The sequence below is a fragment of the Diadema antillarum genome, unplaced genomic scaffold (assembly GCF_040938485.1).
Source record: "Diadema antillarum isolate AM-2024a unplaced genomic scaffold, OU_Dant_1.0 seq00000193_RagTag, whole genome shotgun sequence".
In the NCBI taxonomy this organism is placed as follows: Eukaryota; Metazoa; Echinodermata; class Echinoidea; order Diadematoida; family Diadematidae; genus Diadema; species Diadema antillarum.
In genome coordinates, this window is record NW_027271256.1 from 1389645 (window position 1) to 1406109 (window position 16465).

The window sequence follows — 16465 nt, forward strand, 5'->3', positions numbered from 1 at the left end:
ATATAAGAATAGAGGAAAAAGTGATATTTCATGTGAAAATATTGATATCTTTTGTCTCTTTTTCTTTCCTTCCCTTGTACATGTAGGAGCTTCATCTGCTGAAGGTAAGAAAATTAATTTGAGAAGATTGTGAGATATTTTTGAAACTTACTGTAAAACCATGAATTATTCACAGCATGAAATTTTCTCAAATTGGAGCTGACAGCATTTTCTTGCTGCCTGAAGCTTCTCCAATTCCACTGGTGTTCAATGCATAAGTGATTTAGACAAGAACTTTAGTGTGCATTTTAATTTCACAAATTTTGGCTCTTTCAAAACTTGCAAATGCACACAAAACTTTTGGCTTTACAGTGTAGGGCCTACAGATAAATCCTTTTAGCATCCAAAAGAGAATTCTTTTAAATTAAAATGCACCTGGTTGTTAAAAAAAAAAAAAAAAATGATTTTGAAAAAATGCCTGGTATGAACAAATTTATATCAAGGTTGGTGAATTTAATTGTCATTGCAATGAAGTTTTATGTTCACATTAAAAAGAGAGAGAGGGAGAGAGATAGTAGATTGAATTCACCAAGCTACGTTGTGACATAAGTAAGACTGTGCAAGCGATACAGTATGACAGAAAAGTTCTATCCTTAGCTATGGCCTTTCCTGGCAAATTTTTATGAAGTTTTAAGGTCAGAGATAATGTGTATCAAAATAAACTATCGCAGTTTAATCTTGCTAATGTGTAGCTTATTAACTTAATGCATACAGCATTCAACTGCACCATTATCTGAAACCCACCTGTGCACAGTAGTGGATAAACCTGTCAATATTTCACAGTGTAATCTCACATTTAGAAAAACCTGGTACAGTGGTAGTCACTGATTGGTATGGATATCTGCGGTGTAAGTTTGCGCAAGTTCATTCTGTATGTGGTGATTGATTCTATAAATTGTATGCGAGATAGCAAATTTATTGCATAATGCCATGCTGATAATACCATATAAGATTTTTGCAATAAAGTCTAAAATATAAGGAGATGTCAGTATTTTTCTCTGTAAACCATAATTTTAGATGGTTTTAGTAGTCTGGCAACATTTTTATTTTGACTATTGTTCACACTTTGTGTATTTAACAATACTTAACATTGATTATATGGAATCAAATTTGTACTGTGGTTGTTTCTATCCCAAACTCACATTTTGGAACTATTTTAAAGCACTAATGATGGGTTTTAGTTTTATCTGCAAATGGTAAATTATGCCTTTAATCCTTGATCCATGTCTGATCTCCTTTCCCAGTCTGGGGTTATGGCTTTTTATTCGTCACCATCATCAACATGGGTGCCTTTGTTGGAGTTTGGGTCATCCCACTTATGAACAAAAGGCTGTATAAACATGTCCTGATGTACCTCGTGTCTCTAGCTGTTGGAACGCTGTGTGGTAACGCCATCCTCAGCCTCATCCCTGAGGTAAAGATTTTTACACCCCTTGAGGGCAATACTATTTCATTCCACTTTGTTTCATTTTATTTGAATTGCATGATTTTAGTTCTGATGTTTTGTTTTTTTATATTCTTTCAAAGTGGTATTTTGTTTTAATGATATTACCTTGTGGATTTCATTCTCGTTTTTAATTGTATTTGATATGTTATTTTATTTCGTCTTTCGCATATAGCTCTATTTTGTTTCATCGTCAATGCCCTACATATTTGTGCTGTTATATAATATGAAGGAAAAAAAAAACTTACACCCGGTACCTTTTGATGAAAACAAAGTAGAGTCTGTTACATACATATACAGTAGAAACAAAGATGCTACAAACTTTGCTAATATTACATCATAACATCAATTTCATGTAAATTTCAGATAAAGTCTTCCAGCCATTGTGTTGTTTGTGGGAGAATGATTGCATCTGGAGCCAAACAAACAAACAAGAAAAGTGTCTATTTTTGCTGCGTTTGCCGGCAGCCTGTTGTTATGGTAGCAGCCATGAGTGGGCTATGAATTGTTTTCAATGAAATGAGAAAAATGAAAAAAAAAAAAGATAGATCCTTCTTGGCAAGAGATAATGGTGATGAGTCATTTCAGCACACGCCTAGAACTTCCCATATTTACCGTGGCTATCAGCCCGTCGTGTGCCCCAGCATTTAACTCAGCTTGCCAAGCCTTAATCATAGGCATTCAGTAATTCATCCAAATTTGACAGAGTTGTAAAGTTAATAAAGCCCACTCAGGTGTGGCAAATGTGCCTCAGTCCAAGAGGAAGGCCATGGTGACAGATAATAATGATAATGATATTTATATAGCCCCTTTTCTACATGAACTCAAAGTCTTCAAAGATTCCAACAAAATACAAGAAGAAAAGCGAGATAAACATGAAAATGATGATTTTCATAATTACCTCATTTTTTGTGTTTATCTCTCTTCGTGAGACAGAAGATTAGCTTAAGTTAAAGGGACTGTACAGTACTGGTTGAGGTGGGGATTCATGTTTTGAACATTCCTAAGTGAGATAATGAAAAGCCTCTTATGAAATATGAAAGAGCATGTAATTTTAAGAAGGATTCAGCATTTATTTGATGAAAATTGGTTTTCAAATGGCTGAGATATCCAAAAAAGTGCTAATTATGAAGGCGACATGCCACAACTTTATTAGGATCTCTTTGTTTCACCTTGTTTTTGGATATCTCAGCCATTTCAAAACCGATTTTCATCAAATAAACTTTTGATACCCCTTAGAACTGCATTCCCCCTTACATCTCATAGAGTGGTTTCTGAATATCACGCAAAATGTTAAAAGCTAAATCTACACCTCGACCAGAACTGTACACACCCTTTAATATCATTTTGTTACTACCACGATGATGAACATCTTCCATATGAAAATGCAAAAAATTCACGATATTTACTAAACAAAACAAAACAAAGAAAAAAGATATCAAAACAAAACAAAACAAACAAGCACTTGATTCAAACTGTCAGATCATTAGCCAGCTATGCTGAGGAATTATAGTCATAAAAGGGATTCAGCATTAAGCAATCTCTGCTCATTGACTCTAGTTTCCAGGTACACATACGTGTAATAGCTCTGAAAAAGCAACGCATAAAGACATTCATGCACCACGGTCGGTGTTATTATGATTATGTTTCTTTACAAATGAGTGTTATATGAAAAGCCATAGGTAGATAGGCAGTGAAGTTAGATAATTCTTTTTTTTTTCAGACAGTAGTTGTAAGGTTGATTTTACATTCAAAACACTATATCGGTGCTCCAAAGGACAACGGTGAAAATTATGTGAGTATCAATATTTACAGTCCTGTTTCAAATTTGCAACGCTAATCATAGCTATACTATACATGGTAGTCACAAAGTTGTTGAAATGATGAATTACGACAAATATCTATATGGATTATGCAGCCATCTTATCTTGTCCAGATGGAAAATCTGAATATTATGTGATTTAATGTAATCTAAATCAGGTCTAATCTAATCTCTGTTAGGCCCACCTGGTGTTGGTGGAAGAGGAAGGTCAACAGTTCATGTGGAAGAATAAATGGTCCAGGCTGGTATTATACTAATCTTATCTCATGTAATCTAACGTTAATCTGATTTGATCTGATTTGATCTGATTTAAATTTGATCTAATCTAATCTAATCTCTGCCAGGCCCATGGGATGTTGGTGGAGGAGGAAGGTCAGGGATTCATCTGGAAGAACATGGTGGTTCTGGCTGGTATCTAATCTAATCTAATCAGATCTGATCTGATTTGATTTTATCTGATCTAATCTAATCTAATCTCTTCTAATCTAATCTCTGCCAGGCCCATGGGATGTTGGTGGAGGAGGAAGGTAAAGGATTCATCTGGAAGAACATGGTGGTCCTCGCTGGTATCTACCTCTTTTTTAACACAGAGAGAGTCCTGAAGATCATCGGCAGCAGGAAGAGGGTGAGCAGCTAGATATGACCTTTGACCCTCCCCCCAAGATTTGACCCTTGACTCGATCCCAGTCTGTTTATAGCAATGAGGTTATTTAATGCCCATTGGCTATGGAAGGCAAACTCTGTAATATGTCTGTGAGTACAAGGCGGATTGGAGTGTCATTATGGCAGACTTTACTATGTGTGCCTGTCCTGTGCAGGCTCAAGGAATGTTTTTTGAAGGGTGTACTGTATAAGCTCTTATTTTCCCTCGGGTTTAATTTTTGCTAATTTTGCGAATCACAGTCGGATCGTGAATTTAACAACATGTGAAAATGTCACATTGCACTAGGTGATGCTGCATTTACGATACCATTGGTGTCAATTCGCAAAAACAGCTCATCACGTGAAAATGTCTCTGACCTCATTCGTGAAAATATCTGTACGCGAAAATAACAGCTTATACAGTACTAAACTGTTGAACTCTGAACGGAAGTCCCCACTCCTTGATTTGGCTGCTCCTTGGTTGCTAGTATGCTAGCTATGAAGGGTAAGTCACTGTAACGTTGAGTCGCTTCACACACTCACAGAGCAATTATATCGGCATGTGGTAAATATAGCACTCTAGTACATACTAGTGTATAGTAACCTCTTTGGTTCATAGTAAAATTCAGCAATGGGTGGATTAGGGCGTGGATGAACACATCCAAATTTGGTGAGATGCTTGTGCCATTATACAGGGCATATCAAAAAAAAATTTTACACTTTTGAAAAAATTGTCTAAATTACATTTCAAAATATATGGAAGATTTTTACATATTTATGGATGCCCAATAGTCTCATCTATCAAGTGCAATCAACAAAACAAATTTTTGTTCACGCTTGGCTGAACACTGACGCTCTTTGTCCAGAGTGTGAAAAATGGCTTGCGCCAAATTGGAGGAAGATGGAAAATTCAGTCCAAATAAGTGTTCTCATTCAAACAAATTGGTCTTTTGCTCATGGTTTTGATTATGTTATGATAGTTTAGGAGTTTTCTGGTGATTTTCTGTCACATTTTAGATTATTCCATTGTGTTATGGAAGGTTGATTAACAACATCAAGATCTTTTAAGCACAATTATCACAAATCATACACAGACATATCAAAACCACATGCCAGTCACTCAGTCAAGAAGTAAAGTACAAAATTAATGTATCCTCATATCATTCAATCAATCGATCAATCAATCAATCAATCAATCAATCATTTAATCAATCAATCAATCAATCACAATTGTATGCGTGTTTAAAATGCCAGATCGACATAGGGAATATCACCTTCCCCCCGTGGCTTAAAGGCTCGTTTTTTTTTGTTTTTTTTTCTGTTTAGGTTTTTGGTATTGAATGTTGTTTAATTTGGTACCACTACCACATTAATGAATAACTGGCATATGGTATTGATGTGTCCGTGTATTGTGAAAACTGTGCTTTAAAGATCTTGAAGTAATTACACACTCTAATTCTCACCAATTAATTTAGAAATGAAATCATTAAAATTAAGATAAAGTTGACAGAAAAATCTCAGACTATCATAACATAATCAAAGCTTTAAGCAAAAGAGCAATTTGTTTGAATGGGAGCTCTTATTTTGACTGCTGGCTGAATTTTCCATCTTCTTTCAATTTGGTGCAAGTCATTTTTCATGCTCTGGACAAAGAGCGTCAGTGTTCAGCCAAGCGTGAACAAACATTTTTGTTGATTGCACTTGATAGATGAGACTATTGGGCATCCATGAATATGAAAAAATCTTCCATATATTTTGAAATGTAATTTAGACAATCTTTTCAAAAGTGTAACTTTTTTTATACGCCCTGTAGAGGGCTGATGACTAACGTTACAAAATAGGCATCTGTTTTGTGATTGATTGGTTTATGTGATATTTATAGATACTGGTAATCAACCCTTTCACATCCATAATTATACAACACCTAATTAGTACATTGTAGCTATCCAGTTGGTCGATTTCCCATCACGTGACATTTAGTGAAAAGTTCCATCGCTCAATGTGGCTGTCAAGCATGCAGTTTTGTTTGAGCAAAAATGGATAGCGCATGGCTGACGTCACCCATTTTCAATGACTCCAGTGTTAAACTCACGATTGACCCCCAAGTTTTTGTTCCATCGCACGGCTCTGATGTCACAATAAACAAACATTTGCCACGCGCACTCAACAATAAAACAATAAATTACAAGTGCGCTTAGAGTATAGCTTGTACATTTATCACACATTCTTGTAAACAACTTCAACCGATCAGCTTCACGTATGTACGTACATGGTGACTGTGCGTCTGCTTATCTGTCTTTCATGGAAAATGGTTACCATTTCTGTGCTAAATTCAAGAATCTGTGTGGACCACATATGTTGACATCCAAGGTGTGGTATAGAACAAATAGTATATGGTCTTTACTTGTGCAATGAAACAAGATTTCGCACTTGGTGAAAGATGAGGCGCACTATTCATAACTCGCCCTCGCCTCGTTGAATAGAGCGCCTCTATCTTTCACCTCTTGCGAAATCTTGTTTCATTGCACAAGTTAAGACCATATACTATTTGTTCTATACCACACCTTGGATGTCAACGCACTCATGACCATGCACTATTTGTATTTTGTTTTTATGTTTCTTACCATCAGAGTCTCCACAATTTCCTAGGTAATTCTGCCAAGAGAATCTCAACATTGAGAGATTTTGGGGGTGAAGTCTCAGCAAGAATCTTCCTAAAAATTCCCTAAAACATTTGCATCTCTGCCACCTGCAGTCTCTAAAGTACAGCAATATCAAGTTGTTGTTGTTTTTTCCTCTGTTCTTATTAGGAGAAGGCGAGAAGGAACAAGGAGAAGATCCCTTCTCAGCCGTCTGTCCAAGTCACTGCCATGCACAATCTGGATTCCAACCCGGACCGCATCGGATACAAGTTTACGTCGCCGACGGAAGCCATGGCGATGAGTGACGTGAGGGGAGAGGAGTGTGAGGAGGAGAAACAAGAGGTATGTGATGGGTTGCCGGGTGTGGCTTCTCCTCCTGGTCGGTTGCTAGGATGATGGTGTGCTTTGTCATGAATAGATGCATCATCTGGGTCGTGTTTTCATCGGTTCTCTCATTGAAAATATCACATGTTTATCTATTTGTTTGTTGCACAGGTTTTAACATTGTAGTGATTTCAGTTTTATGTTTGTCACTTCATGCTGTGTGATTGTAAAGCCCAAACCATAACCCAGGGCTACACACTACACCATTTTTTTTTTACCGGTCCGACTTGTCTATCGGGCCAGAAGGTACACAGTTTTTCCATGTTTTCCTTGTCCATTCCTGAAAAAGTTACTGGTCCAACAACAGTGATTGTTACTCGTCAGGGACCAGCAGACTCGTGGCAGTATGCAGCATTGCATAACCTCTGTTGATATGTTCTTTGTAGCTTATCATTAGTATCCATTGTAATGTTCATTCTGTTTGAAGTCAGGGAATGCAAACCTTGCAATGATGAGGAGGAGGAAAGAATTGTGTTTGAATAAGGATTATTGGTTTGTTTGAATAAAGAGTGATCACATATTAATTATTTTCTCTCTTTCTTTTTATTTTTGGTCATATGCCAACCAAGCATAACTCCTGTTGATATGTTCTTCGTAGCTAATTTGTATTCAAGTTAATGGCCATTGTGTTTGAATAAGGATTATTGGTTTGTTTGAATAAAGAGTAATCACAAATTAATTATTTTTCTCTCTTTCTTTTTATTTTTGGTAATATGCCAACCTAGGATATTCCACCAAGCACCATTTTTCTCAAGGATGCAGAAAATGGAGACCTTCCAACAAATAAAATCAAAGATTATCAACAAAACAATGATCATGGGAACAGTCACCATAGCAATGGTGTCCATGGTAACAACCACCATGGCCACTCTCACGCACAAATCTACGACGGGTCAAACATGATAGCCACCGTGGCCTATATGATCATATTTGGTGACGGGCTTCATAACTTTATTGACGGCTTGGCCATCGGAGCTTCTTTCACGAACTCCATCTACCAGGGAATCAGTACATCGGTGGCTGTCATTTGTGAGGAGTTTCCCCATGAATTAGGTTCGTGTGGCTTTTCAACCCCTTTCACCCTTTGTGTATGGTTACAGTTTGTAGTTCCAGGGTTAGATAATCCGAAAACAAAATATTATTAAGTTTAATTTTGTTGATCCTAAAATGAAATAAGGTTTGTTCCTCCGAAGGTTGTACTTTCAAAGTTTCTTAATCCAAAAATTAAGGTTCATTTGCCGAAGGCTTGTTAATCTGTATATGAAATAACATTCATTATTCTTTCCAGGGTTAGATAATCCGAAAACAAAATATTATTAAGTTTTATTTTGTTGGTCCTAAAATGAAATAAGGTTTGTTACTCTCAAGGTTGTAATTGCAAAGTTTCTTAATCCAAAAATTAAGGGTCATTTGCCAAAGGCTTGTTAATCTGTATATGAAATAACATTCATTAAGCTGAGGGTTCGTAAATACAGAAATGAACACAAGGTTCATTATTCCGAAGGTTCAGTAATCCGAAAATATGATCTGTTATTCTGAAGTGTTCGGGTTAAAGATCCATTGGAATAACTTCACCAATGTTTGGACTAACATATCCTTATTTCACTTTTGGATTAATGAACATCAAGGTACAGGGAATTAGGTTTGTGTAGCTCTGCTACCACTAGTGTCCTTTCTAGTAGCTAGTTATCGATTGTAGGAAAGCATTCAAAGAGAACCATGGATGGAATGTGAGATCAGTTTGCACATGTGCAAATCAAACGTCTCTCTGTCCTGTTGAATCTCAGTTCTTGGTGAAAATAGCTTTCAGTCTGTAATCAGGACGGAGCGGTTAGCTGCTTTATGTTTAAAGGTAAAGCATGTTTCTTCAGCGTACACAGTTCACTAGATGCAAGCGCCCCATCCTCAAAAATCAAAACAGCCGACAAATCTCTCTACCAGGTCACGACTCTGTAATGTTTCCTCTCTTGTGACGCCTTGCTCCCTCTGTGATCATAAATATTTGTTGTAGAGAAAGACGATCAAACACTCCACAAATTAATTTTTCCTTCTTATAGGTGACTTTGCCATCCTGTTGAATTCTGGGATGTCCGTCAAACAGGCCGTCCTCGCCAACTTTCTCTCGGCTTGCACCTGCTACCTGGGTCTGATTCTAGGAATAGTGTTGGGAGAAAACTTCCATGCCAGCGAGTGGATCTTTGCCCTAGCAGCCGGCATGTTCCTCTACATCTCACTGGTGGACATGGTACGTTAACACTGGATCCTCTCTTTGAAGCAAACTTCCTTTGAATACATATTCTTACTATCTCCTCAGTTTATGATTCTTTTAAGACAGCACTGAAGACTCACCCATTTACTTTAGCATTTTATCATGAAAAGTCAACAACTTAATGTTTTGGCCTTGCTGTGTTTTGTGTTGTTTTGTGCAAGCAATTTTTTGTGCACTTTAACCCTAACAGGTTGGACTTTTGGGGTATGTTAAATCGGTAAATCGTGGGGGCTGATTAATTATTCAAATTCATGAAATTTTCAGTCAGTTGCAGTAAAGACAACTTATGAAAGAATTTCACTCAGTTCTTATTTACTTCGATATACCAAGGTAGGGCAATTTGTCTTGCATTATTTCTAGTTGTCAATACACTTTTCTGAGGGGGATGGTGCAGAATTTTGGTATGCAGTGTCAAACTGAAATCAAGTAGATACTGTTGACTTTCCTTCTCAATAAGTGATTGATTAATTATGTACATTACTTTTTTCTTGTCTGTTGTATTTTTTTTCTCCAAACTCACAAGTGTCAGGTAGATATTATATTTCTGTGAAGCGCTGTGATACATGTTCACTCATTGTAAGAACACTATATAAGTACCCATATTGTTTTGTATTGTATTGTATTTATGTATCAAGCTGATGTTACAGGTAATTTGATGCAGTGTTTGGTGAAATACAATTACTGGCTATGTCACCACCTCAGTATAATTGTCTCAATCTTTTCCTTTGTATTCTAACCAGCTGCCAGAGATCAACAATGTACTATATCAATATATTCATATGTCACAGTTGTTGTTAATGTTATCTCTTTTCCTTTGTATTCTCTCACCAGCTTCCAGAGATCAACAATGTTGGGGGCGGTGACCCCCTTCACCGGGACCAGCGAAGTTTTGGTATCCTGCTGCTTCAGAACGCAGGTCTCTTGACTGGATTCGCCCTGATGGTCATCTTGGCCCTGTTCGCTGGTCGAATCCAGTTCTAGACCTGATCATCCGTTGGGGACTGACCAGCAGGATAGTCAAGAGATAAACCAGTGGTCAAGACTGCCTACTCCGGCCGGAACAGGACTGATATAACTATCAATCTTCGATGGAAAAGTGACTCAACTTCAGTGATAGTATGAATTGAAAGGTGTTATAAATAATGAGATGTTATCCTAAACTGTCATGGTTTTATTGATGATGGAAATTGTGTGCAATGTGTGTGTGTATGTTGATAATAGGGAGCTTTAGATTTTAGACGCGCGGACGTTCAAAGGAAAAAAACATGATCTGAGCTTGCGCAGTAGCGCGCGTAAAGTCAATATATTTTTAGCTTGCGTCGCCTGAGTTGTTTACTACGCGTACTGGGCTATTTTCACGTCCGCACAGTTTGCGACGCAGAGAGCTTCTTCATGCACTGATCATATGGGGGCGCGATTTTATTTTTTATACGTTGCGTCCTAGCGTAATCTAAAGCTACTTTTCCACACGACGCAGGGAGAGGAGAACGTCCAGCGCAAGCGTCGGCTCAAACGTCCGCGCGTCAAAATCTAAAGCTCCCTAATGTTGGAGGACTATATAGCATTGTGTTTAACCCTCAGATTGCATCAAACATCACAAGTACTCAGACTCCTATCCTCCACCTTGCAAATCTCCTTTAGGTTAGGTTAGTTGAGATAAGGTTAGGTTAGGAAAGGTTTGGTTAGGTTAGGTTAGATAAGGTTAGGTTAGGTTAGGTTAGGTTAGGTTAGGTTAGGTTAGGTTAGGTTAGGTTTAGGTTAGGTTAGGTTAGGTTAGGTTAGGTTAGTATAGAATAGAATAGAGTAGAATAGGCTAGAATAAGCTAGAATAGGCTAGGCTATTCTAGGTTAGATTTGGTTAGGTTAGAATAGAATAGAATAGAATAGATCGGGTTATTGCCGTCAAAGAACTGTAGAGGGATGAAAAGTCTGAAGACTTCAGATTCCCTTTTACATGATACAAATTGTACATAAAAACATAAAGATATCTTCTTTACAGAAACACAAAGGAGACAAGTGTGAAATTTTCTGCTTTTTTTTTTTGGGGGGGGGGTGAAAACTATAAATAGGAGATGTTAGCTGAGGCACTTGTTTTAAAGCAAAACATGTTTGTTTCGTGCAGTCAGTTTGAAGAAACAAAGATGTGGAATTTACAGCTCAGTTTGATGCAGAAATGTTATTTTCATACAGACGTACAAACTAAACAGCAATAAGGTATTGTAACCACAATGCTAACCAAAAATAGATATATTTTGAAAGAGAAGTGCAGTTTTGATGTGAACTTTTAGCAGCTGTAGATGTCATGATAAGAGGCTTTAGTTTTGAATTGAAGAGAATCTTAAAAGAGGATGAATTCTCTAATTCTCGACAATTTTGATTGATGAAAAGAAATAGATGAGAATTTATCCCAAACAAGATGTGCATTGTAAGTCTGAAATATTAAGTTTCTCTTTTGTGGAGACATGTCTCTTTTCTTCGAGGAGTTTGGATGGTGTTGACTTTATAAGTAAAAGTCTCAATCTCACTCATCAAACAGTTTGCTAAGACAGTGTACACTCTAGCTGAATTTTTGAAATGGTGATACGATAGATATTTCTTTTCCCAAGACCATGGACAATTTATAGCAATGTCTTATTTTTTAAGGAGAATCATGTACATCATTGGAAGGATTCAACGTGCAATTATGTCCGAAATATTGTTTTCTGTATGAAAGGTTTTTATGATGCTGCCATTTACATCTTCGTAAGGAATACATGTGCTATTACAATATATGTCCAGAATATTTTTTTTTTCTGTATTAAAGGCTTTTATGATAATGTTAAGCAAACGCCATGCAAGAATTTCAAGCCTGAATTCATCAACAAAAGTTGCAATGCAGTGCAGCAAGACGAAGTTGTCAAGATGTGAACAGACATATCAAGGAGTGAATGTCATACATAGGTGAAACAGAATTAGCACATCAGTATAAAGTACAAACAGTAACAAATCTATTGAACAGTAAAGCTTTACCTGTGGTCAGTTTTTCAACTTGGCAATATTTCATCGCCTACGGCAGGTTGGAGTATTCTTCCTAGACTAAGGATATATCAAAGTATTGAGCTAATGTCTCAGGTTATTAACTGTTAAGTTGCCTGACTGGAATATGCACAAAGAAAATGAAGAAGGAGTTTTCAGGGGGAACTTAGCAGATCTAAAGAATAATGTCACGTTCTTCGGCTTCTGTGAAAAAAAAAAACATTTCTCCATTCATTTTCCAGTCCTAACAGTCCACAGTTTTGTCATCTCAGTGTACAAGCTAAGCAGGTGTGCAGTATCCTGAAGTTATTTGTAACACTGTCTCCCCCTCCCTCTTTATCTCTGTGCGCCTTTTACTTGTCCTGCCCTTCTTGAATAGAAATAATAAAATGTTGTAGCCTCCAGAAGATTTCAGTGGGTTTTAAAATAAATAAATAAATAAAAAAGAACAAAAACAACTGATGTTTCAGTGTTCAGAAACCAGCCTACTATGGTATACCTTGCAGAAGGGAGATAGAATTTAGTGACCTTCACCCGCAGAGGACTAGCTGATATTACTATAATATGTGTTAGCACCCTCATTGGCACCTAACTAAGAATACGTCCATGGGTTAAATGATCCCTCTTCTTCCGTATCAAGCTCTTTGACAGAAGTCTTATTATCAGATGAAATTTGCTTGGTTACCAGGGCAACCACTCCTATGGATCCTCTTACACATCATAGATCATGTTCTAATCTGTGATCCCTGCTCAGTTTCCATGATGTTTTCATTTTATGTAGTTTTAGACATTTCCTGTTTTCACTTTACAAAGAGAGGTAAAGCAGCTTGCAATGCAGTTAAGGTATGAATAAAAGTTTGGCGCTTTACAGATTGATACCATGTGCATGTATTTATGATAATACTTTACAATTTGTTTGTGGCAGTCTGTTGTACAAAGTCTTGATTGTGCAATACTGTTTTTGTCCTGTTCAAGAAACATAAAGCATTTTTCGGGAGGGGGGGGGGAGTTCTGGTGTTTAAGGGCAGAACAGAAAGGGAAATAAGTCAAGATGTGCTGGAATAATTTTTGTAAAGATGCTCGTAATAACACTGCCAGTAATTTTAAAACTACCTGAAATACATTGACAGTTTTTTGTTGTTGTTTTTTTTTTAATGATGATTTAGGTTATATAGAAAGTATCAGCGTCTAAACAATTTCACCTTTACATTCTTACCCCAAACTTGATGTATATCAAAGAGAGCTACAATATCTGTAGTTGTTCTTCTTTCTTGAAGTTGAGGGGTGAGTAGAAAAGCTGGAAAAAAAAAACTGTCAGTTTCTGACTGCCTAAATGACCCGTATAGGTAATGGAAATAAATTAAACTTTCAGGACGTATTTGACTCTGACAGTGACAAGTATCTTAGTTTGATAGGTCTTCACCGGAAAATGCTTTTGGTGAATTATACTCCTTTTTTAAAGACCCTTTGCATTTTCTCACCTTTTAGCGGTTAACTATTTCAATTAATACAGAAAATAAGCTTTAATTTTTTTTTCTTTGTTTTCTTTGTAATTTGACACTTCATCTGTTTAACGTACTTTTTAATATTGTTTTGTTGCGGGTATGTCATAGGTTAGAAAAACAACTCCACAGTCATTTAAGCTCTATTTTGGTCATATACTATTATTCATATCAGTTGCAGAATAATGAAAGCGTCCAAATCATTAATCATTAAATCTTTACCTGCCCCTCAAATTGGCAATACTCTTTAAAAATGGATTTAATGTTTTACACATTGGAAAGCTTTTGCATTTTGTTCTTATTTGTGTTGATTATGTATTTACTCTGTTCCAACAAGTCTCCATCCTTTGTAGGATCAGCAGCTAAATACAGTGTACAGAGTTGCCAATTTAAGGAGGGCAGGATGATAATTTCTTCAGGTAAAATACTATGTATGGGACCTGATGGATCAGTAGGATGATATAAATAGTTTTATCACAAAATGAGTCCAATCCATTCTTGGTATTGGTATTCTTGGTATTGAAGGTGCTAAAAAACAAAATGTAATGAAAAGAAATATGGAATATCTTTATTCAGAATTTGAAGAGTATTCCCTTTTGTGTTATGAGTGAGGTATCACTGGAAAGGTTTTATATTGCTCTATCTGATGATGGCATCCTTTGAAATGTGTAAAAAAATAGTGTGTAGACCATTTTGCACTCAAACTTTCTTTATGCACTGTAGACTTCAGGGATTGTTTGTAAACAGTTTCCATGAAAAACTGATGCTACGGACATATTTTTTTTTTTTTTTTGTTTTTCATGAAAGAAGTTTGTTTTTAATGATGTAGAAGAATTATGTGAGATAATGTAGGATTGCACTGTACAATCATTCTGTTTGTACATGTGTGCTGTTGGCTTTTTAGCATACACAGACTTGGGCATTTTAAACTTCTCAATGTATAGACACTTACTAGATATTGTGCATTACAAACATATTAGTGTCTCAGGGTTTTCTATTAGTGGGCAAAATCTCCTGGTTTTTCTATTTTTCTGTTTTGTTTTGTTTGTGTGTTTGTGTGTTCGTTTGTTTGTTTTGTTTTTTGTCTGTTGTAATGCTGTTGGGTTTTGGTTTTGTTTTTTGTTTTTTGGTTGTTGTTTTTTTTGTCAGCAAAAGGTTGAGACAAATCGTTCACAAGTTTATCATCCATAGAAATGAATCTGCATAGAGATGTTGTAAAATTTATAGCACAGCGGCACAGATATTTTAGCCCCATTTAGCATTCCATGACATTGATCTGAGCCATAAATACGACCTTCTCCCCTTACATCAACAGACAGATGTAAGAATAACATTGTGTGATTTAAAAATACAATTATTTTGCCTTTTGTTTAAATATGTTTGCTCAGGCTTGTCACCTTCATGACAAAAATGTTTAGTAGCCACATCAAAATTTGATAAGTATTCTTTATCTATCTTTTTTTCTTATCTGTTTTTGTGTCCTTTTTTTGTGTGTAAGTTTGGTGACAGGGTTTGAAAGGGTCTTTGTATTCAGAAGAGCAAGACTATCAGGTGCACCTGGTACACATGGTTTACACAGGGCATACTGAGTGTATTTGGTGTACAATTTTATATATGTCAATAATGCTGCTGGTGTATTGAAGGTCATACATTAACACCAAAGGTGTAAAGAGCAGTTTACTATCCATACACACAACATCTATTATGGTAACACAGGGGTTTATTGTGTACATGACCAACCGGTGCTGGTGTTTAAACTGCCTTTTGTCTGTGTGTGCATACATGGTTTGTTTTCATTTCTTGTAAGAAGGAAAAGAGAGCTATTGTAAGATTTTGGGGATTGGTGAATGTTCCAAGGGACCTTCTATGTGACAGGAGGACTGATTTCTACTTATTTTCAGCTTCTAATTACAGTCAAACCTGTCTTAGCGACCACCTGTCACATACAAGCACTAAAAACAAGAAAAAGCATGTCACAAGACCGACACCCATGAGTCCTACAGCCTACACAGCTCACAAGTCATACAGCCCATGAGTTATACAGCCCATTAGTTCGACACTAAGCTAGTAAGGCCCATGAGACCGACGCATCAAGCCCCGTGTTGTATCTGTCGAACTTGTGGGCTGTTCTTATCTAGTGTCAAACTCATGGGCTGTATGACTCGTGGACTTGTTTTCAATGTCGAACCCGTGGGCTGTATGACTTGTGAGCGTCAGTCCAGTGGGATGAGCCCAGAACCTGTTAATAGCAGCCACCTGTCTGTAAAGGCCACTTTTTATACCCCCGCCAAACGAAGTTTGAAGGGGGTATATAGGAATCAGCGGACGGTCGGGCGGTCGGTCGGGCGGTCGGGCGGTCGGTCGGGCGGTCGGGCGGTCGGTCGGGCGGTCGGTCCGTTGCAAATCTTGCGTCGCGAACTACTTCCTCAGTTTTCAACCGATTCCCATAAAACTTGGCACAGATGTGTGCCTTGGGTTGTAGATGTGCAAGACGTATTTTTTGACAGTACCCAAAAGTACGTTGCCATGGTAACGGCATATTATGGGCAAAAATGGGTACAAATCTTGCGTCGCGAACTCCTCCCACAGTTTTTGATCAATTTTTATGAAATTAGGTACAGATGTTCATCTGAATATGTTAATGTGCAAGACACATATTTCCGCAGTGGCAAAAAGTACGTTGCCATGGTAACGGCATGTTATTGG

At 37.1% G+C, this 16465-nt stretch overlaps 1 protein-coding gene across 1 annotated transcript; it reads left to right on the top strand.

Annotated features, from left to right (window-relative positions):
* The first annotated feature begins 1321 nt into the window (after window positions 1-1321).
* On the top strand, window positions 1322-10223 carry LOC139728714 (metal cation symporter ZIP14-like). Its single transcript, XM_071639656.1, has 6 exons — window positions 1322-1453; window positions 3805-3930; window positions 6764-6968; window positions 7736-8026; window positions 9031-9218; window positions 10074-10223. The coding sequence occupies exons 1-6, from the start codon at window positions 1322-1324 to the stop codon at window positions 10221-10223; spliced, it is 1092 nt and encodes a 363-aa protein (XP_071495757.1).
* Window positions 10224-16465: the final 6242 nt, after the last annotated feature.